This window comes from Oreochromis aureus, linkage group 3 (genome assembly GCF_013358895.1).
Source record: "Oreochromis aureus strain Israel breed Guangdong linkage group 3, ZZ_aureus, whole genome shotgun sequence".
In the NCBI taxonomy this organism is placed as follows: domain Eukaryota; kingdom Metazoa; phylum Chordata; class Actinopteri; order Cichliformes; family Cichlidae; genus Oreochromis; species Oreochromis aureus.
Window position 1 is genome coordinate 117,758,367 of NC_052944.1, and position 24,938 is coordinate 117,783,304.

General features: G+C 45.5%; 1 protein-coding gene across 1 annotated transcript; it reads right to left on the reverse strand.

The window, feature by feature from the left end:
• Window positions 1-19,195: 19,195 nt before the first annotated feature.
• Window positions 19,196-24,086, reverse strand: LOC116334534 (NACHT, LRR and PYD domains-containing protein 3-like). The gene is made up of 4 exons (XM_039604136.1): window positions 24,063-24,086; window positions 23,234-23,294; window positions 22,717-23,098; window positions 19,196-19,331 (listed from the first exon to the last, which is right to left on the reverse strand). Exons 1-4 carry the CDS (start codon window positions 24,084-24,086, stop codon window positions 19,196-19,198), a joined length of 603 nt encoding a protein of 200 aa, XP_039460070.1.
• Window positions 24,087-24,938: the final 852 nt, after the last annotated feature.

Sequence of the window (24,938 nt, forward strand, 5' to 3'; positions counted from 1 at the left end):
ATAATAAAAATGGACGGGGTGTTGCCTTGCATACTGATAATAATTTCAAAAGTAGAATCATCAGTGAACTGTCACTAACACTGGATAACACAATGGCGTGCATAGCTATTGAAATAGATGCTGAAAAGTCAAATCAGCTGTATTTACATTAGCCCTGGATCCTGTATAAAAATGTTCACAGAGGAAATGCTGAAGATGTACAGTCCTTTTAACAACAAGGAAATGACATTTATTTGTGGTGATTTCAATATAGATTTGTTGTCTCCAAATGTGAACAGTGCCATTTCCAAAGGTTGATTCTGTTCAGCTGGACATTTCAGAGGGATGAACATTTCATTGTACTTATTACCAGTGATGGGAATAACGGCGTTACTTTTTTCAGAAACAAGTAATCTAACTAATTACTATTTCTATTGTTACAACGCCGTTACCGTTACTAACAAGAAAATGCGGTGCGGTCACGTTACTATTTTTCAACAAACAGACGAAGATGTCTTCATATTGTATTTCAGTTGCACAGAAGTAGCTGTCTATGCGCTACAGCGTTTAGTAGTTGCGTGCTCCCTTGGATGGCAATCACTTTCTGCCCGACGATCATTTTTTGGCACAACACCTGGATCTCAGGGGTCAAAACAATCGCATGAGTGCTGCTGTTTGACTGAGGAAGAATAAAGTAGCGTGGTAAGCCAATCACATGACCACTTCAAGATGACAAAGCAACAAGGTGATATATACCAGTTTTTAAATTGTGTTGATAGGCCACGTAAAACCAGAGTCATGATAAACAATATATACGTGGCGTTTTTTCCTCAATAGTTTCGTCACGTTTACTGTCTAAGGACAGCGCAGCGAGACCTCTGTGCTTATGAGGAAAAAACGAAAAAAAACTAAACAAAATCAGCCCGTTTGTGTTGGTGGAAAAATGCACTCAGTTACTTTTTTGAAGAAGTAACTAGTAACTATAATTAATTACTTTTTCAAAGTAACTTGCCCAACACTGCTTATTACAATGGCACTAAAGCTATTCTGATTCTGAGTAAATTCTGACTTCTCTGAATGGTTTAACTGTCCTTTTACAGGTTATGTGCTGCAGTTTTTGTGTCTTACAAAAACACAAAAAGAATGACAGAGATAATCTGTGATATCGTCCATCATCTTTAGTTGAAGGTGTCCGAGAACGCTCTTTTTCTGGTCATTGGGTCACGCCACTTTTGCCCGCGATATCAGAACAATCCTCACCTGTTTCATGAATATGTGCCTCTCCGGTTGAGTCAAAACGATAATCTGTTCATCTTTAGAAAACAAAGTACAGTTGAAAAAACAACCAAACATTTCCTCTGTGCACTTTTTATGGGTTTTTGTTTTGTTTCTTCTTTTAATTCTTCTTTGCAGTGAATCCTGTCCAATTATAAAACCTGTTTATTTCACCTTAGATGTGGCCACATGCTTAAGGAAAAACATTCATTTGTGGGTTGAGCAGCACAGTTGAGTCTGTGGGTTGCACCAATTCAGTTCAGTTCAATTCAATTCAATTCAATTCAATTTTATTGAATTCAATTCAATTCCATTCAATTTTATTGAATTGAATATGTTATTCATCAGCTTCAGACAGAGCTCTTTATCTGTTTGTCACACTGATCAGAGTAAGAGACAAGCACCGTTTTAATCTGAGCTATCTGGGTGATCCCAAATGTGACATCATCAGACTGCTTGCCACTGATTGGCTATTCAGTGGCATCACTCATTGAGTCATGAGAGCGTCTCCTTCATGAAAATTAAAAACTGTGAGCTGCTTTTTCCTATTGGCTACTGGGTGAACAGGAAGTGAAAGCACAGAGAGATGTTCAGGTGACCGACGGTAAACTTCAGAGACGCTGCTGCTGTTTACATCATGTGACTCAGTTCTCAAACACAGACATGTAAAAGTGTGAGCTTCATGAAGCTCGCTGTTCTCTGAAACAGCACCCAGGCTGACCTCTGAACTCATCCACAGGTTTAACAACTGTTCAACTCTGGGTCCTCAAAATCAGTGAAAAGCAAAAAAACTTCAGCCAGAACTGAACCCAAAGTCCAACACGTGTATGATAATCTCAGATTTTAATCATAGAGACATAAAGAGTTTAGTGTTAAAGACCGTGACACCTCTGAACCTGCAGTCTTTAACTGGATCGAACAGAAGAGGATATAAAACTGCTGCAGGACCTCTGGAAACAAGAAAAACTTGAAACTAGAAACAAGGAGCTGAAAAGGAAGTTGTCAATGGAAAGAGGCTAAAGTTGGCTCCACTTCCTCTTAACCATCCACCCAAACATCCATCTATCATCTATATATCCATCCTTTTGCTTTCTGATGACATAAAGCCTTTTGTGATCTTTAGTCACAATAAAATCCTGGTGTTTTACATTGAAAGTGGTCAGAAACAAACATCCAGCCTCTGATGATGCTGTAAATGTCTTTTAATAAAATATGCATCTTTATCTACAGTTTGCAGTTTCTGTTATTTCTTGAAAGAATAAAGTTATGTTGAAACCAAGCATACCATTGTTTTTCTTGTGACATTACCAATAAGTTTGATGTGTCACATGACCCTCTTCCTATTGAAAAAACAAAAGTTGTATCCAAGATGGCCGACTTCTAAATGGCCACCATGGTAGGGGTGGGTTTTAATAATCGATTCATCGATTAAAATCGATTCTGGCTTGGATAACGTGAAATCGATTCATTAAAATCCTGAATCAATTTTTAATATAAATTTATTTTGCCCGAAATGCCAGAATCTCAGGTGAAACCTCACAAAATTTCAACAACCACCAAACAGCTAAGACAGTAAATGAGAGCAGGAACACGGATTCTGCACAAGGAGGTAAACACACAGCGCGGACCTGTGGATCAGAATCAGTGAGATGTCGCCTTTCTCACCCGACAGCGGCTGCAGCTTTAAGCAGCTGCGCGCGCTCCCGTGGACGGCAATCACTTTCTGGCACAACAACTGCACGGACACGGTCGGGGCTGAAAGCCAACAGCTCGCTGATTCTGATGTTTCGGCGGGTAGCGCTTTCAATTTACGCCCTTTTTGCGCTGATTCTAAAGCTGTTAGTTTGATCTCTCTCCAAACAATATTGACCAACCAGCAGCAAAAGAAGATCCAAACTACGCTTCACATAAACATCGTCATGAACTCACTCTGACTTTTACTGTTTTGCTTCCACCACGATAAAATCACACTTCATGCACAGCTCTCTCTCTCTCTCTCTCTCTCTGTTCTTCAAGAACAGTTTCCCGTCTAAAAATCTGTTTTCTGCTTTATTCGCTTGCTTGTTACGCTGTTGTTTACAGCGCTGTCAGGCGCTGGTTTTTTTCCCCGTTTTACATAGAAAAGAAAACCTAATTTCTGCTGTTCAATACTGAACAAATTTAAACTTTTTAAAATTATGCAAAATGCAAAAGGCTTAGCTGTGTCTCTAATAAAACCGCTGTAACGTCAGAGGTTACGTTCATATGTTGATTAATGGTTTTCTTTCGTTTTTGATGTACTGCAGAATATTTTTATAAAATCCCAGGCCAGGAAAACCACCTTCATGTTTTTCTGTGTTTTATCTTCAGCTACTTTGACACAAAGGCATCTGCTGTGACGCTCACACCTTTGATAAAGTCTTGCGTGTGTCAGCTTCCTTTTTATAGATACAAAAATATGTAAATGTACTGATCTGAATTATAATATTTCTGACTGTCAAAATTTCCCAGATTCAAATCGAATCGAATCGAATCGATTTGGGACCTTGTGAATCGGAAACGAATCGATTCTAGAAATCAGTGACGATACCCAGCCCTACTCCATGGTCACCACCCATCTTGAGGAGTTTGCCCCCTCACATATACTAATGTGCCACAAACAGGACTTTAATATCACCAACCATTCCCATGTTATTATGATGTATCCATATAAATGGCCCACCCTGTACAACAGGCGTAAAGTTTTTGTGTTTGTAAAAGTTTCCTGCTGACAAACACAGCTGTGACTCTCACTGTCACAGTAACACACATGAACTCAGGTGGGTGTTTTAAACTGGAAACTATTGAAATAAGAAATAAAGTCAAATTTCACAGTGTTTTTAAACAAACTGAATCATTTTAATAAAATAAAGTGTTTTATTCTGAAAATCCACAGAGTGGAAACTGATCAGGCTGAACTTTATTTTGAAGAGTCTATAAATATTGATTATTGATTGGTGCTGTGTGTGTCAGATCATGTTCACCTCCAGCTGCTGTCTGCCTGGACACTGATGACATCATGGGGAGTGAGCTCTGTGATTCGCTGCTCTGTGTTAGAGCTCAGCTGCACTTTCAGAGAGTTCACTCACTCACACACACACAGGGCGTTTATCAATATGCGTACTTGTGCGTACTTGCGTTCTCGTGTACTCGTGATACGTCATCAGTCGGAGACCAAGTACTGTTCAATTGAAATGCGCATCATCACGCCGACGCGAAAAAGTCCCGGATGTGTTCTCGATCCGCCCATTTTATCGAGCATGCATCGGTGTAGACTTGGGACAGCTATATATCCCAGAATGCATTTCGTCCAAAACTCAACAGCGGACTCCCGGCACATCGCCCCCCCCCGCTCGCGGTCTTCTCACTACTGAGGTTAAAGAAACCCCAGCAGCTGTCTATAGTATTGAGTGTCCACTAGAATAGAAATAAAAGCGTTCTAACATCTCACCTGCTTGTTTTTGTTAAGGTATGTACACGTATGTACATGTACACTATTTTTATTAATAGAGGTTTCACTACTGAGGTTAAAAATGATATTGTAACGTTCTCAGAAACCAGACGTTTTTGATCTCAGTTTATCCGTTTATTGGCACAGGCAAACGGGCCGTTAACTCCGGGGGGAGAGCTCTCGAACAACCCCTCACTTTCAACCCCGTACAGTCACACACACAACCACAAGGACCCCCCGCCCCTTCCTGCACAACCAAACATGTAACTTAAAGAACAACAGCGTGCAGAGAACCAACCTGACTGTAACATAACACTTAACCATCGTTACACTGCCCCCCCAGCAATAAGTTCCTCGTCCCCGAGGGAACAACACAGTCTCTGAGGCGGGGTGGTAGCCTACGTTCCCTCCTTGACCTCCTGAGCCCTGGGGTGTACACGGAGCTTGGGGCTTTGAGGTGGAGAGTCCGAGGGAGGGGAACGCAGCTCCGCCCGGGGTCCCTCTGTGCAGGGTCATGGGAGCTCTGTACACGTCCCTCAGGGAAGGAGGGAGGGACTGCCCTCTATAGGGGCCATCCGGTCTCTGTGCAGCGCCACGTCCCTCCCTCTAGGAGGCAACTGCACCCTGTAAACAACTTCCCCACTCGCTCCAGGACGCTGCAGGGCCCCACCCAGCTGCTATCCAGTTTAGGACACCGTCCTTTCTTTCTCTTTGGGCTGTAGACCCACACCAGCTCCCCAGCACGGAAGTGCCTCCCCTTAGTGGTGATGTCATAATTCCTCTTTTGGCGCAGGCCTGCCTTCGCCAGCTGCTCCCGGGCGTAGGAATGTGCAGAATCCAGCCGGTCCTGCAGCCTCCTTGCGTAGTCCCGGCCTGGTGGTGCCTCTGGGCGTCCGGGGCTTCCCAAAAGCCAACTCTGCGGGAGTTCTCAGCTCTCTCCCTAACATGAGCAGGGCAGGTGTACATTGGGTGGAGTCTTGCACTGCCGACCTGTAGGCCATGAGGATAAGGGAAGATGGTAGTCCCAGTCCCGTTGGTGTTCTGAGGTAAGGATGGCTAGCTGCTGGGCCAGCGTCCTGTTAAACCTTTCCACCAGTCCATCGCTTTGGGGGTGAAGTGGGGTGGTGCGGGTCTTCTTAATCCCAAGGCGTTCACACATGGCAGCAAATACCTTGGACTCAAAGTTACGCCCCTGGTCACTGTGGAGGGTCTCTGCTGTTCCAAAGCGGCTGAACATCCCTCCACTAATACATCAGCGACAGTCTCAGCCTCCTGATCTGGGATGGCATATGCTTCCGGCCACTTGGTGAAATAGTCCATGGCCACAAGGACATAGCGGTTTCCTCTGTCTGTATGAGGAAATGGGCCCATGACGTCCACAGCTACTCGCTCCATTGGAGCTCCTGCTGGTTGCTGCTGAAGCTGAGCCCGGGACTGGTCCTGTGGCCCTTTGTGCGAGGAACATGCATCACAGCTGCGGCAAAAGTCTTCCACATCCCTCCGCTGCTGACCCCAGTAGTAGCCCTGGCGGAAGCGGCGGAGGGTCTTGGAGACCCCAAAGTGGCCAGAGCCAGTGCTCCCATGGCAGGCTTCCAGCACAGCTGACCTCAGCGACCTTGGCACCACAACCTGCCACCTCTCCTCCCCTGTGGCAGGATCCTTCCAGGCACGTTCCAACACCCCTTCCTTCAGCCTGAGAGCTGTAAACTTGGCCCACAGCCCCCTGGTACAGATGGAAAACCCAGTGACCTCATCCCAAAGGGGTCGCTCCTCCTTCTCCAGCCACTGCAGGACTGGCAGCAGGTCAGTGTCTTGTTGCTGCCGTGCCCTCCACTCCGCTGCATCCACCACCAGAAGAGCCCTGCAGGTGAGCTGTGTTGCTCCATCCATTGTTGTGAGTTCCCGCTCTGTCTCCTCTCGCTTCTCACAGTAACGGCAGCCAGCTGCAGCACACGGGCGGCGAGAGAGGGCGTCTGCGTTAGAATGGTGCATCCCTGCTCTGTGCTCCACAGTGAAATTGAAGGCTTGGAGCTCCTCCAGCCAGCAAGCCACCTGTCCCTCTGGCTCCCTGAAAGACATCAGCCACTGGAGGGCGGCATGATCAGTTCTGATAACAAATGATGTGCCACACAGGTAGTACTTAAAGTGTCTCACCCTGCCACCACGGCCAGCAGCTCTCGTCGTGTGACACAGTAGCGCCGCTCACTCCTGTTCAGGACCCGGCTGAAGTGCGCCACCACCTTCTCACCTTCCGGCCCAACCTGCGACAACACGGCTCCCAGCCCCACATTGCTTGCGTCAGTGTCCAGGACAAAAGGCAGGGTGGGGTCAGGGGGGGCGAGGACTGGGGACTCTGTCAGCGATCTGCGGAGGGTGTTGAATGCCTGCTGACAGTCCTGGGTCCAGATGAAGTCACGGTCCTTCTGCAGCAGGCGGAAGAGTGGTGCAGCTATAGAGGAGAAGCCCTTCACAAACCTCCTGTAATAAGGCGCCAGTCCTAGGAAGCTTTTGAGCTGTTTCTGGTCCGCTGGTGTGGGCCACTCAGTAATGGTGTGAATTTTCTCCTCCAAAGTGCCGATGCCCTCCTGACCCAGCTTGTGGCCCAGAAACTCCACCTCCCTCCTCATGAAGTGGCACTTGTCGGGGTGCAGCTTCAGGCCTGCAGCTGCCACCCTCCCCAACACTTGTCTCAGGGCCTCCAGGGCAGCATCAAAGGAGCTCCCGTGTACTAGAAGGTCATCCAGGTAGACCAGACACCGTTGGCGTGGGACACCAGCCAGCACACTGTCCATCAGCCTCTCAAAGGTAGCAGGGCGTTACAAAGACCAAAGCTCAGGACTTTGAACTGCCATAGTCCCCTGTTGGTGCAGAAGGCTGTCTTGGTCTGGACTCAGGGGACAGTGGCACCTGCCAGTAGCCACTCCGCAGGTCCAGGGTGGAGAACCAGGAGGATCCGGCTACTAAATCGAGAGACTCGTCAATCCTGGGAAGGGGTAAGAGTCCTTTTTGTCACTTTGTTGAGTGGTCTGTAGTCCACACAGAAACGCATCCTTGGGCTGTTTTTCTTAGGCACCATCACCACAGCGGAGGCCCACGGGCTATCAGATGGCTCTATGATGCCCGCCTTCATCATTTCACACAACTCTCTGTCAGCAGCCTCCTGATGAGCCAGGGGCAGGCGGCGGGCGCACTTTAATAGGCTGGGCATCCCGGTCTCAATGGCGTGCTCTGCCAAGTGTGTCAAGCCAACATCACTTTCTTTCAGGGCAAAATGTCACTAAACTCTCTTAGTACCTGCCATAGACTCTCTTGCTGCTGTGGAGTCAGCCCCTCACAGTTCTTTGACCAGATGCTCCTCACTGCTGAGAGCCTCACCTCCTCCCCCGCTTGCTGTTCTGCTGGCGGGTCCGCGGGGGTCTCTGAGGTGGAGGTGGATGCTGCGGCAGATGCTGGGCCGACCGGGGGAGGAATAAGCTGCACCTTCTTCCCATCCGGGAGTATGAGGAAGCCTTTGCCCAAGTCCAGTACACCACCAATGGCTCGCAAAAAATCCAGCCCAAGGATGCAGGCGTCCTGCACGTCAGCCACCCAGGCAGCATAAGGCACACCGAGGTCCCCCACCTTAAACTGGAACACTCCCCTCCCTCTAATTGGGGCCAGATCCCCGGTCACAGTCTTAAGTCGCACATCAGTCGGTTGCACAGCAGCCCCGGTTGGGACGACATCGGGTCGGACCAGCGTTGCATTGGACCCTGTGTCCAGAAGGGCCGTACAGGACACCCCCGCAATCATCACTGGAACATGGCAAAAGTCGCCAACCTGGGTCCAGCCCACAGCGATGACCGCACTGGGTGGAAATGGCGGTGGTGTGGGGATGTCGTTCTCCCTGGCCCGTGTACTCCCACCTACACGGGCCCGTGGGCGTTTCCCTGAACCGCTGCAAGCTTGGGGCACTGCCTGATGAGGTGTCCGACTTGTCCACATCCCCAGCAGCTCTGTGGTCGGCGGCGTGGGCCAGCCCGAGGGGAAGGCGACTGCAGAGAAGCCGTCTGAACCAAACTGCACGGGCCCGCCGGCATCTCCATCCGCCCTGCAGGTGCTGACATAGCCCTCACCACATGCGTGTCATCAGCGCCCCCAGAGGGTCCTGCAAGCATCTCCCTCTCCAACGCTAGCTCCAGGGCAGCACTGAGCGTGGCCGGTCGAGCAAGCTGAGTCTGCATACGGAGCTCTTTAGGGCTCAGGGCCTGCAGGAACTGGTCCCGAGCTAACTCCCCCTGCACTGGTGGTGGCATGCTGTCATACGCCCTCCGGCAGAGACACTCGACTTCATGGGCCAAAATGCGAAGGGGCTCTCCTGGCAATCTGCGTCTGTTGTGGAACTCCGACCTCAGCAGCACCGGTTGGTTATACTGCCCGAAACGTCTCTGAAGTGCCCCAACCAGAGCATTATAATCTCCCCTTTGCTCCTCGGTCAGCAGCAGCAGGCATGCAGCTGCATCCTCACACTGAGCACAAAGCCAATTGGAGAGCTTTATGTTCCTCAGACCAGCCAGCTGCAACAGCTAACAGCTCAAACTGTGCAATAAACACTTCCCATGGCGTCTTGCCGCTGAACTTAGGCGTTTTTATGTTCGCGGCAGCTTGCTGGGCGCCGCCATGTTTGTTTACATCACGTGACAGCGCGCCAAGCGAGGTCGACTCCCTCCCACCGGAATCGCGGCCACGGTGCGAAAATGTCCCGAGCCTAGCCAAACCTGGAGAAAATCCAGCCTCAGCAGACAGCCGCAGCGCCGTTTCCCTCACTCTATGGGCAGGCGAGCGCGGACGAACCTCCCTCTCCTCCGTCTCCCTTTTAATCTTGTCCGGCAACATCCTCCGGTCTCGTGACGGTCAGCGTCGCCAGCAACAGGGTGTCGGGCGTTTCAGGCGGTCGGTCTTCACTTCTGACACCAGTGTAACGTTCTCAGAAACCAGATGTTTTTGATCTCAGTTTATCCGTTTATTGGCACAGGCAAACGGGCCGTTAACTCCGGGGGGGGAGAGCTCTCGAACAACCCCTCACTTCCAACCCCGTACAGTCACACACACAACCACAAGGACCCCCCGCCCCTTCCTGCACAACCAAACATGTAACTTAAAGAAACAACAGCGTGCAGAGAACCAACCTGACTGTAACATAACACTTAACCATCGTTACAATATAAATATACGGACAACAGGCTCTTCCGCGGCAATCTCTTGTCGTCAATAAACAACGTTTAGGGAGCGCTATAGTATTCAATAGGAGGACCCTGCACGTCAATTCTCGAGGCGAGGGGGGTACCCTGCGCGTCGATAAGTGAAGCAGAGGGAGCCTGACCATGCGTCACACATTTGATGAGTTGGGAGTGAGAACGTGTTGAAGGCTGACGTGAGGTCCAACATTAGGAGTACAGAACACTTTCCCGCATCGTTTTGCATCAGGATGTCACTGGAAACTCTAAGAAGGGCTGTTTCAGTAGAATGAGCTCTACGAAAGCCAGACTGAAATTTGTCAAAGAGATTATGTTTGTCTAAAACTGCTGTAAGCTGCTTAGCCACAACCTTCTCTAATATCTTAGCAATTAACGGTATTTTTGAGATTGGTCTGTAATTGCTAGTGAGAGATGGGTCCAGCATAGGCTTTTTTAACAGGGGGTGTATAACAGCAGTTTTAAAGTAAGCAGTTTTAAAATAAGCAGGGACATGTAACGCTGTCTTCAGAGTCACATCTGTGAAACTAAAGCTCTGTTTCATAATGAGACTCAGCCTGAAACTGGAACAGGTAAAAGGTCCAAGAAAGAAATGAAAAAAAAACAACCCACAGGGATGGGAGCACTTCTAGACGGCTGTGAAATTGCATGAAGGATTCTGACCTCTGACCACCTTCACCTACTCTATCTCTGCTCTGCTTCTGGTTTCACAACACCATTTCTTCACATGTCAGCTGGAAAGCTCCCTTTAAAGAGCTGCTCTCACGATTGATTGATCACATTTATACTGTTGGCTTGTGATAACTCTGAAATTGAAACATTCACAGTAACACATCATGGTTCCATCTTTTTGTGCTGTGACAATTGCAGCTGTTAATGAGTAGATGAATCATGTTAATCTGTTGAAAACTGTGATCTTTACATTAACAAACCAACTAATTTGGAAAAACATCAAAATAATGAAGTTCGTTTCGGATCAGCTGGTCAGAACTGTGGTAAAAACACTGCCCCCCAATACTTTCCTGTGAATAAACAGTGAGATATAAGCAGAAATTGTCGCCAAATAGTCAAGGTGTTACCTCTGTTTTAGGGAACACATATAGCCCTGATATCTAGTGATGTGAGAGGTCAGTGTTGTACAAATTAATGCCACAGGTTTAATGTTCAAAGGTAAGAAAGAATCTCACACTGTTCACATGACACTTCCTGTGTCGTTTCGGTCTGCCACTCACTGTCTCGAGCCTTCATTTAAATGGAAAACGCGTGCGTCGTGGTAGAAAATCATAATTTGGGTCAAAAGAAATGGAGCTGACACATCATGGCTGTGATGACAGCAGCATCGACAAACACAAACTAAACACAGCAAACTTTCGAAAGCTTGTGGCATTTACAAATGACAGACTAAGTGTTTCTAAAATCCAGACTCCATTTCCACTGTTGCTTATGACCAACTTCTTCATAAACATCTCTGGGTTTTTCTTTCCTGCTTAAAGTTTCACTTCACTTTCTTGAACTTAGTGTCATATGATCGTCTCCACCACAAATCTTCATAGTTCAGAGTAGCAAACTCACAGCTGGACTGTTAAATGCTCTTCCACCTTTTAGTGTGAGTATAATTCTGGTATCAGAACAGGAGCAGAGCTATGTTTTTTTTTAATTTATGTTTTCATGAAAATGTTAGAAGCAGTTTATCATTTATTTGTTCTGAAAGAGTCTGTAAAAGGTTCACCTGCTTATGTAACTTAAAACACCTTCTCCCTGTGCTTTTCTTCTCTGGTCTCTTTATGGTCTTCTGCTTTATTTTAATGTTTCTTGCATGATTCTGGTTTTTGACCCAGAATTTTGTGTTTTTAACTCATGTTTGTTTAATGTTTTGGAATTTCATGTATTAGTTCCTGTTTTTGGTTATGGTTTGAGTTTTTATTTTATGAGATCTCAGATTTCATGAGATCACAATGTTTCTGTGTTTGGTCCTTTTTTATTTTGGTTGGTTTTCAGTTCTTCTAGTATTTATATTGTCAGATTTTCTTAGTTTCAGTGATCAGCTGTAATAATTTCCTTGTGTTAACCTGCCTTTCATTTTGTCTGGGTAACTCTCCATCACCATGTCTGGTGTGTTGGTGTTTATTGTGTTAGCCCCCCATCTCATGTTACGTATTGCTTTGCTTCCCTTAGTTTGTAAGTGTATTCCGTTCAATTTTGTTCCCCAGGTGTCCCCACTCTGCCCTTACCTCATGTATGTGTTTAAGTTGTATGATTACTTTGTTCCTTATGTTCTCTTTCAAATTTTTATTTTTACATCTTTTTTACATCTTACATTTAAAACATTTGAGAAGAAAACACATTTCTCTCAGTTGTTAGTTTATTCTTTAAAGGTTTGACCTGTTTCTGTAACTTAAAGCACTGAAAATTCCTCCAGCGCATTTCTTCTTTGCTCTCTTTAAGTTCTGCTGATTTATTTGAATATTTAACCTTTTCACCGATGCACTCACTTCAACCCAGAGGTCACCTCACACTTTCTCCTTGTCGTGTTAGCTGGACAAGGTGGTAAAAATTCCCTCATGATTTCATTTTATCTTCATTTGAAGTCATATTTTCAATGAAAGCTTTTTAACAGCTTTATCATTTGAAAGTAAGTGATGTACAAACAGAGCGAGTATTTCTGAGGCCACTGAGAGAAAAGAGGAGCACAAACACTGACTGTGAGCTCACACACACACACACACACACACACACACACACACACACACACACACATTTACACTCTCTTTCTTTGCTTTCTTTCTCTTGACAGAGAAAAACACACTTCCTGCTGCTGATGTTTCACAATAAAATGGATGTTAGTCCAATACCTCAGACATGACCTCTGCATCTCTCAGTTGATGTGCACATGAATGATTTGTGTTTCCTCTGCAGGTGAAGGTAGAAAGTGTGTGTGAGCTGAATTGAGCAGCATGGATCAGTGTGAGGACAGAGAGGAGGAGTCCCTCCTCTAAAAGCACTCTGTGTGGGGAACATGAGAGCCAGACCAAAGCTCAGAGGTGAGATGACCATCTCTAACTGTCCATGACTCTTCTCCATGTCACAGCTCAGCACTCACATCACTGCTCCATCATTATTCACAGGAACCCACCCGGACCTCCACCCAGCTCTGTGTCCTTACAGAGTGACGCGTCTAAAGTTGACCCTATTAATTTTAAAGTCCATCAGGCATCTGCTGCAGAGAGGTGAGCTGTTAGTAATAATTGATGTTGTATAAAAAATAAATTTGGTACTTCCATTGTCCAGCTGTGCTGATGCATGTGTGCAGTACTGTGGAAAAGTCTTGAGCCACCCTTCATTACATTATCTAGCCAGATTCTTACTCTGGATGGCATTACCTTGGCCTCCAGTAACACTGTGATGAACCTTGGAGTCATTTTTGACCAAGACATGTCCTTCAATGCACATATTAAACAAATATGTAAGACAGCTTTCTTCAATTTGCTCAACATCTCCAAAATTCAAAATATCCTGTCTCAGAGTGACGCTGAAAAACTAGTTCATGCATTTATTACTTCTAGGCTGGACTACTGTAATTCACTATTATCAGGATGTCCTAAAAACTCCCTGAAAAGCTTTAATATTAGTGTAATTTAATAGAAGTAGATGAAACCGTTATGAAGTTCTTTTCTTCTAGACTGAGTTTGTTCAGGTGAATTGATGAAGCTTTTTCACAGTAAAGATTTTAATAGTGATGACAAGAACAGCTGCTGCCGTTTTGGATGCTAGAAACACATTTTCTTCTCTTTGCTCTTCACCATTTGAATATAGACAGACTCCACATTAACTATGACAGCATTATAGATGCTGCCTCGTTATCAGTTCTTGTGTGCAGCCCCCAGTGAAAAACTGGGGGTTGTGTGGACTTAACGCCATCATACTTTCTATTTTAAGTCACAAAAGTGGGTGAAAAACTCAATTTTTACGTGGTGACAACTGTGAGCTACAGAAAAGTGAATAAAAGAAAGCATCAGCGTACAACATCAGCACTCATGATCTTTGATTATAGGGTTATTCATCGCTGCAGTCTGAGTACAGACACAAAGTTCATATATTTGGTTCAATTCAATTCAATTTTATTTATATAGCGCCAAATCACAACAAAAGTCGCCTCAAGGCACCTCATAGGTACAGAGAAAAACCCAGCAATCAGATGACCGTCTATGAGCAAGCACTTTGGGGACAGTGGGAAGGAAAAACTCTGTTTTAACAGGAAGAAACCTCCGGCAGAACCAGGCTCAGGGAGGGGCGGGGCCATCTGCTGCAACCAGTTGGGGTGAGAGAAGAAAAAAACAGGATAAAGACATGCTGTGGAAGAGAGACAAAGATTAGTAACAGGTACGATTCAGTGAAGAGAGGTCTATTAACACATAGTGAGTGAGAAAGGTGACTGGAAAGGAAAAACTCAATGCATCTCAAACCCCCCTTGTTTCCCGGGTTCCTGCTCTGGATTTTACCCAGTGTCGGGTTCCCACCCAGATCCACGACAGCCCCAAGGCTCTCTCATGGATTCACTCTTGATTATCTGATAGTGACTATTTGATTCATGACATGCCTTTTTAGTTTATTGTTTAAACTGTGCTTAACTGAAGTCTCTTGCTGGTGAGGCATTCATTGTAACACAGGAATTCTGAGTTGTGCCTCGCTTCTAGTTCTTTTGAATATTTTCATAGCTAAGGATTTAGTTCGTTTCTGCCTTCTTGAATTTGTGTTAAAGGTTAATCACATTAGTCTGGCGCTTGCCTAGTTTCTCTGACCTCTAAATTGAGTTAATTTTTTAGTACCAGTCATCGCCAGGGTTTTATTTAGTTCCTTCTTATCTACTGCATTGACCAAAAGAGCCAATCAGAATTTTTCATCCAAGTCTGTGATTGGTTGGTTCTTGTCACATGTCACGGCCGGCAGGCCTGTAAACAAGGTGTGGACCAAAGTGTAGATACCACCGAGGCGAGGGTGAAAATGCAGCAACAGCATTTTAATTATACAATCAGCTCACTAGCTACTGCAGCTAAGCCCAGGCAAATATCTCAGAATGCATTTTGTCCACAACTCGAATAGGCATATATATATATATACATGTATATATATATATATACCACCGGAGGCGTGTTCCAACATTCGACAGAAGGGACTGCTCTCACAACTAGAGATTGGTGAGGTGCGACAAAATGCTAGGGCAAGGGGGAGCCAGGACGCCAGGTCAGGCGGAGATATCATCACCCCACCCGAGATTGGGTACCAAGCCCCAAGTGCGATAGGAGAAGGATCGTTGAGTGCGAGAGGAACTGACCTGAAAGATAGGATCATGGCCAAGCTTGAAACCTGGACCCCCCGTACCCGGTTACCAAGATTACGTGAAGTACCCTCAGAAGGTCTGCTAGATGATGTTAATACAGCACTACGGACGATACCTACAGCCACGATTACCGACACTAACAAGCTGATCTACAACACGGCAGCAGTGATCAGTGAGATGCTTGGCTACAAGTTGAACAGCAGTACAAGGGCAGTACCCTCCATGGAGAAGGAGGCTAGAGGCTAAGATCAAGGTAGCACAGAGGAGGTCAGCCAACTATTGAGTTGCAGAAAGGCACAATGAAGAAGGTGCCTAAGAAGTACAGGAAGTTGTCCATACCTGAGACCTTGGAAACTGCCAAGCAATGACTCACAGCCTTGGCCAGCCGCTTGAGGAGGTACACCAGAGAGATAGAAGGCAGGATAATAAACCAGCTATTCTCCACAGAACCAGCCAAGGTGTACTCTCAGTGGCAGGGGAACAATATGAGAACAGCACCACCAAGGCTGGAGACAGAACAATACTGGAAGAGCATATGGGAGAAGGACGCAACCCATAACGGCAATGCTCAGTGGCTAGTGGATCTGAGGGCAGACCATAGCAACCTCCCTGAACAGGGTCCAGTAACCATCACAATGGCAGATATCCAACAAAGGGTCTCCAGTGTGAAGAGTTGGACAGCACCAGGGCCCGACATGGTTCACGCCTACTGGCTGAAGAAGCTGACTGCACTCCACGAGCGTCTGGCAGCACAAATGAACCAGCTGCTAGTTAACGAGAGACACCCGGAATGGCTAACCGAAGGTCGGACGGTCCTGATCCCCAAGGACCCCAAGAAGGGACCGGTCCCATCCAACTACCGACCAATAACCTGCCTCAGCACTACATGGAAGCTCCTGTCAGGCATCATATCGGCTAAGATGAACAGGCACATGGGTCAATACATGAGCGGGGCACAGAAGAAGAGGAACGGAGCCAGAACCGTTCCCTGTGGGGCCCCCGTACTGCAGATGACCCTGTCCGACACACAGCCCTGAGTCCTCACATACTGTGGTCGGTTGGTGAGGTAGTCCAAAATCCAGGTAGTGAGGTGATGGTCCACTCCAGAGTTCTCCAGCTTGTCCTTCAGGACCGTGGGAAGAATAGTGTTGAAGGCACTGGAGAAATCAAAGAACATGATTCTCACAGTGCTCCCAGTGGTCTCCAGGTGAGCGAGGGAACGATGTAGGAGGTGAATGATGGCATCATCTGCTCCAATGCCAGGCTGGTAGGCAAACTGAAGTGGGTCCAGTGATGAGCTCACCAGGTGTCGAAGCTGAGCCAGGATCAGCCGCTCCAGGGTCTTCATCAGGTGGGCTGTTAGAGCCACCGGCCTGTAGCTGTTGAGATCCTTGGGGCGTGAAGTCTTTGGCACTGGTACAACACAGGAGGTTTTCCAGAGCTGTGGGACTCTCCCCAGCCTCAGGCTCAGGTTGAAGAGGTGCTCCATCACCCCACACAGTTGGTCTGCGCAGGACCTGATGACCCGTGAGCTGATGCCATCTGGGCCCGCTGCCTTCTTGGCTTTAATCCTCCTCAGTTCCCTCCTAACCTGGGTGGTTGAGAGAGACAGGCTGGAGCCTTGTGTTGAGTGTGTATTGAATGCTGTTGTTGGGGGTGGGGAGGAGTGAGCAGGGTGAGTAGAGGAGGTGTGAAGTGTCTGAGATGTCAGAGGTGGAACAGCAGCAGTGGGGGTGGGTGAGTTTGCAGCCACTGTTGAAGACTGCCTCATGGCTGAATCAAATCTGTTGAAGAAAAGATTCAGTTCATTTGCCCACCTCACATCCCTCCCAGGCAGAGAGTTCTGATGTTTGTGGCCCGAGATGGTTCTTAGGCCTCTCCAGACTTCGCCAACGTTGTTTTGCTGAAGCTGGTTCTCCATCTTCTGCCTGTAGCTGTCCTTCCCATTCCTTATCAGTCCCCTCAGCTCTCTCTGCACCCTTTTCAACTCCTCTTTGTCTTTGGATTTGAAGGCCCTCCTCTTCTGCTTGAGGATAGCTTTAATTTCTGGGGTAATCCAAGGTTTGTTGTTGGAGAAACACCACACAGTCGTGGTAGGTACGGTGTTATCCACACAGAAGTTAATACTATACAGGGTGGGCCTTTTATATGGATACACCATAATAAAATGGGAATGGTTGGTGATATTAAAGTCCTTTTTGTGGCACATTAGTATACGTGAGGGGGCAAACTCCTCAAGATGGTTGGTGACCATGGTGGCCATTTAGAAGTCGGCCATCTTGGATACAACTTTTGTTCTTTCAATAGGAAGAGGGCCATGTGACACATCAAACTTATTGGTAATGTCACAAGAAAAACAATGGTGTGCTTGGTTTCAACGTAACTTTATTCGTAACACAGAAATTGGAAACCTTACGGTGTAACGTAAATGCAACAACATCATGATGAAGTTCGTTTATTAACTATCAAACCCAATTTAAAATTACTTAGTAATAATTGTAACATTTAACTAAAAGCTAAATGCAGTACTTCAAAATTTCACAAACCAATATTTTATTCACAGTAGAACATTAAACTGTACACTTTTAATGACATGAATGCCAGGGTGCTGGGTCAGTGACCCTGTCCCCTGTTAAGTCTAATTGTTGAATGTAGGATCAAAGCATTCCTTTGGTCCTGACCACCTCTCCAGCTACTCTGTGCTGGGGAAGGCTTTATCATAGACACATCCCTTGTGAAGATTCTGTTTGTTGTTTGGTAAGCTTCCTGCCCTTTTATGGCTTCATCTGTGTTGTGCATGGTGAACCAATACAGGAATTGAACCATATATTGGCTGTGGGGGAGATTACTCTCCTTATGACCCTTTTGGTGAGCAGGAGGTCACACACATACACACACACACGTTCTTGCACGTGCATACACGTGCACAAACATACACATACATAGTGCCTTGTCTTTGTAACCAAGGGGGGTTTTACGGAGGGAGGTACTTGTGTTGTGTTGCAACTGTGTTTGTCAATAAAAAGCTGACGAGGACAGCTGCTCTTTGAAGGATTTGGACTAGAGACAGGTGAGGAGCATTGCTCCACCGCCTGGTTCTGTCCAAAGCTTCCCTCATTAGCGAGTTAAAAGCCGGTTGAAGATGTTCTGTCTTGATTTTGCTCATCATGAGGAATAAGTCTCTAAACTAGCGGGGCTTGTGGAAACACAGACCCAACATCCCCCTTACCCTTTGCTGTGTTCCTCTCCTTGTGTTCCATTCCTTTCCCCCAGTCTGTCATGTGTTTCATGTCTGCGAGATCAATGTCCTGTTGTCAAACTTGCTTCCCCGATAATGTCATGCTCATTTGTCTCTGCTGTGTTTCGACATCCCTCATTACCCATCTGTGTATTTAAGTCCTCCGTCTCCCTTTGTTCATTGTCCTGTCATCTGTTTACCTCCTCACATCGCCATAGTTTATGTCAGGATTTTCAGACTCCAGGTATAAATATCTCCCAGTTTAGCTTTTGTTAGTTCTTGTTCAATGCATTCTGCTTGTGGGTCCACACCACAATACACTGGCTACTCAGCCATAACACCATGACTGGACCAGCATGGACCCAGCAGATGCTATCACAGAGTTGAATGATGAAACTTAGAGGCTTGCTAAAATCACCCCACATGTCTTGGGATCTAAGGAGTGCATCAGTTGTTCTGGCAGCCATGGAGGCAATCCTTGAGAGGGAACCACGGCTGCTTCAGTTTCTGGAGATTGTGTAGGCTCACAAGATACTGCTCTCTGTAAATGAGGAATACAGAGGCTGAGCCTGAGCCACCATGAACGGCTCCTTAGCTCAGCGTTTTTCGCCACAGCCTCGAGTCCTCGAGGAGAGTCAGATAAGCTAGCTGAGGCTCTTCCCCTAGCCCGGAGTCACCAATGTCCAGATCTCCACTATGAACAAGCCGCTCACGCTCACAGTCTCAGCCAGGACTTTGGTCACCAGCAATGTTCCCTCTAAGCTGGGTGCGTGCGCAATTGTGCACTGCTGGCACGGTCTCTGCACACAAAAAACTTGCGTTGCGGACAAAAAGAAAAAAATTGAACCTGAATTGAAATTAAAGTAAATACGTTAATGATTCTGTTTTGCAGTGTTAGTCAGTAAGTGACTGGCTGCTCCAGTATGGAATTAGAACGATGCCACCTTATCCCATAGTCCAGCGAATCACAAGATTCACATTCGTGTATACGCAGCTTATCAACGTCGTTGACAGGTTATGACAGCGTCCTTATGTGCCGACTCTGGTGTTTTAGCTAGCAAAGCGGCTTGGTAGATGAGGAGTGTACAACCATTGGAGATGTGAGCAGGACAGACGGAACAATTGACGGGAAAAGTGTGGACTTTATACCAGATTTTAAATTGTGTTGATAGGCCACGTAAAACCAGAGTTATGATAAAAAAAAATATCTGCAATGTTTGGTTTTCTTCCTGAATACTATCGTTGTTTATATTTACTGCGTGAAGAAACGGTAAAAACTGCGTTTTATGAGGAAAACGCTCGAAAGTACTCGCCGCCTGTGAGCAAAAACAAAACCAAAAAGTGTAGTCAATAGTTTTGTTGTATGTGTCAGAACAAGTAGGGGACTGCTAAATGTTACAGGTGTTACAGAAGTGATACATCTCCTTTATCTCATAGTGGACAGAAATTATTTTTTGGAGTGGCACAAATAATTTGTGTGGCATCGGATTTGATGCAGAACACCTGATTGTTCTGTAAATATTTTGATGTTTGTTTTTAAAAACAAAATGCCTTGGCTGCATTTTTAGGTAAACAGCTGCAAAAAACTTTGAGTTTGCAAAACTCAGTAACCTTTTAAAAAAAGTAAGTATATAATTATTTTGCAGACAGAGAGTTACAGGACTATCCCAGACCACAGACTCATACTCATAATATAAGTCAGACCTGTATTAAAAAGAAAAAAAAAAAGTTCTGTTTGCAAAATTGGAGTTCAAGGTATTTTTACTTCCAGTAGTGTTAACATACTACACAGGTCATGAACAAGATTTTTTTTTACATTTTCATTGTAAGTGGGCTAAAGCAGTTAACTAAAAGTAGTCTAACATAAATGTAAATGCTGTAATTTGATTCTTTTAATAAACATGTAACTTGGATGGATTTGATGCTGGCGTGACCACAGTGCACAAGTCTGCTGTTGCTCACAGTGGTCCAAGGGATCACTCAGGGAGTTTGTGCGTTCACTCAAACACATGAAAAATTAGAGGGAACATTGGTCACCAGCCTCATTTCTGGCAAGGATGGGGTCAGAAGATAGGGAGTCGGTAACCGCAGCTACCCAGGCTTAACCTGTTTTCCCTGCCCACTTGGTTACCATTCCCAAGGGAAAGCAATGGTGATGCTAGACACTTGGTGCCTCAAGCGGAGTCACAGACATCACCTAATTGAGATTGTTTACTAGTACCACCTTTGATTCTAGATCTGAACTCTATGAGGAAACGTTGTGTTACGCAGTCTGACTATGATATATTTAGTGGTTCCAAGTCTGTTAGCTTCAGTGTTAAAGTTTCCATTTCTGACTCAAATGAAGAATCTGTCCAGCATGTCTGGAGAGCCTGCCCAGCAGCTCCTTGTGTCAGCTGGAGCCTCAGGAGAGCCCATCCAACATCCTGCTTTGCCAGCTGTAGGCTTTGCAAAAACTAAAATTTGTCTATTGGAATAACAATTATTACTAATTAATAATCATCCGTATTATTATTGTTATTGTTGTTGTTGTTGTTGTCATTACAGTAATAATCAGAGTGAGATTACAGTTTTTTAGATTTTGACCTTCTCTAACTTTGTATTTCTATGCATTTACATTGCTTATTTTACTACTTATATTTTGTATTTTTCTGCTTTAAAACCTTACAACAGCAACTTGTCTTTGTAAATCATCTTATTTACATGAAAAAGTAATTTGCTTATGCAAAAAAGAAATAAAAAGCATGACAACATATTTACTTACATGACTTTGTTGGAGGCTTTGACCACTGGCAGCAGCCTCAGAAGAGCCTCCTCTGAAGCAGAGTATTTCTGCAGGTCAAACTCATCCAGATCTTTTTCTGATGACAGTAAGATGAAGACCAGAGCGGACCACTGAGCAGGAGACAGTTTATCTGTGGAGAGACTTCCTGATCTCAGGGACTGTTGGATCTCCTCCACTAGAGAACGATCATTCAGTTCATTCAGACAGTGGAACAGATTGATGTTTTTCTCTGCAGACAGATTCTCACTGAGCTTCTCCTTGATGTACTGGACTGTTTTCTGATTGGTCTGTGAGCTACTTCCTGTCTGTGTGTGCAGACCTCGTAGGAGAGTCTGATTGGTCTGCAGTGAAAGACCCAGGAAGAAGCGGAGGAACAAGTCCAGGTGTCCATTTGGACTCTGTAAGGCCTTGTTCACAGCACTTTGTTGGAGAGATTGTAGTTTTGGTTTGTTAAATAGTTTAGACCATGTGGAGGTGGTTTGTTGTTCTTCCAGCAGATTGAGTCCAGAGTTGATGAAGGTCAGATGGACATGAAGAGCAGCCAGAAACTCCTGAACACTCAGATGGATGAAGCAGAACACCTTGTCCTGGTACAGTCCTCTCTCCTCTTTAAAGATCTGTGTGAACACTCCCGAGTACACTGAGGCTGCTCTGATATCGATGCCACACTCTGTCAGGTCTGATTCATAGAAGATCAGGTTTCCTTTCTGCAGCTGATCAAAAGCCAGTTTTCCCAGAGACTCCATCATCTTCCTGCTCTCTGGACTCCAGTGTGGATCTGTCTCAGCTCCTCCATCATACTTGACCTTCTTCACTTTGGCCTGAACCACCAGGAAGTGGATGTACATCTCAGTCAGGGTCTTGGGCAGCTGTCCTCCCTCTCTGGTTTCCAGCACATCCTCCAGAACTGTAGCAGTGATCCAGCAGAAGACTGGGATGTGGCACATGATGTGGAGGCTTCGTGATGTCTTGATGTGGGAGATGATCCTGCTGGCCTGCTCCTCATCTCTGAATCTCTTCCTGAAGTACTCCTCCTTCTGTCGGTCAGTGAACCCTCTGAGCTCTATCACCATGCCAACACAGTTAGGAGGGATCTGATTGGCTGCTGCAGGTCGTGTGGTTATCCAGAGGCGAGCAGAGGGAAGCAGTTTCCCCCTGATGAGGTTTATCAGCAGCACATCCACTGAGGTGGACTTTCTAGGGTCAGTTAGGATTGTAGTTTTGTGGAAGTCCAGAGGAAGTCGACACTCATCCAGACCATCAAAGATGAACACAACCTGGAAGTCTTCAAAGCTGCAGATTCCTGCTTCTTTGGTTTCAGTAAAGAAGTGATGAACAAGTTCCACCAAGCTGAACTTTTCCTCTTTCAGCACATTCAGCTCTCTGAAAGTGAATGGAAATATGAACTGGATGTCCTGGTTGGCTTTGTCTTCAGCCCAGTCCAGGGTGTATTTCTGTGTTAAGACTGTTTTCCCAATGCCAGCCACTCCCTTTGTCAGCACTGTTCTGATTGGTTCATCTCTTCTAGGTGAGCCTTTAAAGATGTTTTCTTGTCTGATGGTTGTTTCTGGTCTGTCTGGTTTCCTGGATGCTGTTTCAATCTGTCTGACCTCATGTTCATCATTGACCTCTGCAGTCCCTCCCTCTGTGATGTAGAGCTCTGTGTAGATCTGATTCAGAAGGGTTGGGTTTCCTGCTTTAGCGATGCCCTCAAACACACACTCGAACTTCTTCTTCAGAGCAGATTTAAGTTTAGGCTGACACACAGCAGCAAAAAGTTCTGGAAAAGAATGGAAAACATTACGACTCATCTCCGTAAGGGATGGATATTTGGCTACAGGTTTTTCCACCTTTTAAGGAATTAGTAAGTGTCTAATTTATCCAGCAGCCTAAATCTTTATAGAAATCCTCTTACTGCTCTGCAGACGGTCAGCCAGCTCCTCATGCTTCATCCTCCTCAGGAAGTCCACTGCGATCTTAACAAATGCCTCTCTGCTGTGTCTCCTCTGCTCATCATCCTCCCTCTGACTCTCTAAGCATTGTGGGTAATCTGGACTCAGAGCCTTCTGGATCTTCTTCAGCTCGTTCTTCACAAAAGTGATGATGTTGTCCTCCAGCAGCTGGAACAGAAAACTTTACAAATGAGCCAATCAGACTGAAATCATGGAGCCACACATCAGATCCATGTTGGACACACTGACAATCCACTGGTCTACAAAGAGCAGCATGGAGATGACTGTGAACAGAATAGATGTAAAAGTAGTTGTTGTACATGTACAGACCATAAATATGGAGTCCAGCTGTGTTTGATGCTGCTGGGCAGACTGACCACTGGGAACCTCTGAGCTCTGCTGGTCCACTCTGTGGAGGAACCATGAGGAATTAGATGAAGCACAGGATAAAGATCCAATAGTTTCCAGATTCATAATAATTTCATCAGATTCAAGTCTGTCAAACTTTAAACCTTAAATCAGATTCTGAAAACTTTGGGCATTCTCGGTCTGTTGTTTTTGAACTGTCTGTCATTGGTGATGGAAATTTGAGACTTCATTAGTCTGGAAAAAAAATCACTCAACTATATGAATAATTATCCTGAGTGTGTGCGTTAGTGTTGGACTTTGAGCTGTGTGCTGTTCCTGCTCTTCACTCTTTCTCTCAGCTTCTGTCCTGTAAAGGTTTGTCAGCTGCAGTGAATCTACGATGACAGCAGATGTTTTTGGAGTTTAAACACTCCCAGATCCGACTTTGGGACTGACGTCAAATAACATGTTGTCATAGTGATAGTCTACACATTCATTGGCTCACAGTGAGTGTAATTATGTGTGTGCAGAGTAAGAAGATGCTTCAGACAGATGTTCCTACACACACAGCAGTAAAACATCAGCCTGTGTGGACAGATGGATGTTTGAGGCTTCCAAACATTTACGTGGAAAAGCTTCAAATGTCTGTTTGTGTCAACAGTTCAGTGAGCAGAAGATGAACTGATCTCCAGAAGGCACAAAGTGTTTTCCATCTATAAGATACTAATGTGAAACTTTTCCTACAAAATCTGGAGCAACTATGAACATGTGTGTAACTGCTGATCAATCCTACATCACTGAGTGAATCTGAGATCAGTCCTTCACACAGAGCAGCTTCAGCTCTGGGTGTTGGTGGATTTTCATTTCAGGCACTTCAACCATGTTTCTGCTGGATTAGGATCCAGAGTTTGAGTTCGTTTGGTGCTTCTAAAACATATTATTATTATTATTATTATTATTCGACTGTCCTTTGGAAGAACGACTTGTTTGCTTTGTGTCACAGTGTGACTTTCTCCTGAGACTCAGTGATGCTACAAGAGGAGCAGCAAGAGGAGGATTTAGAGCTGAGTTAATAATGCTAAATAAAATATGAGGTCTGTGACAGTGACAGTGTTGCGCCCTTAACTGACTGAACAAGATTAAAAGAGTCTATAAGATTTACAAAGTCATTAGTCAGTGGTGTATTTGTCATGGTCCCAGGTCAGTGACCCAGTGTTTAGTAGCTGTTTCATTTGTGTATCTTGATTATTTGTTATTTATTTATTTATTCACTGATAATATTTTTGGTTCTGTTCTAGTAATTCTTGTTCTCGGGTTTTG

What these genes read in the sequence shown, in the direction of transcription:
- LOC116334534 (XM_039604136.1), bottom strand. Translation starts at nt 24,086, where the DNA reads ATGTTATTTGACGTCAGTCCCAAA. An exon ending in TATTTGACGTCAGTCCCAAA is followed by an intron (nt 23,295 to 24,062) that starts GTCGGATCTGGG and finishes GCATTTGTTAAG; the next exon opens with ATCGCAGTGGACTTCCTGAG. An exon ending in GGCTGACCGTCTGCAGAGCA is followed by an intron (nt 23,099 to 23,233) that starts GTAAGAGGATTT and finishes ATTCTTTTCCAG; the next exon opens with AACTTTTTGCTGCTGTGTGT.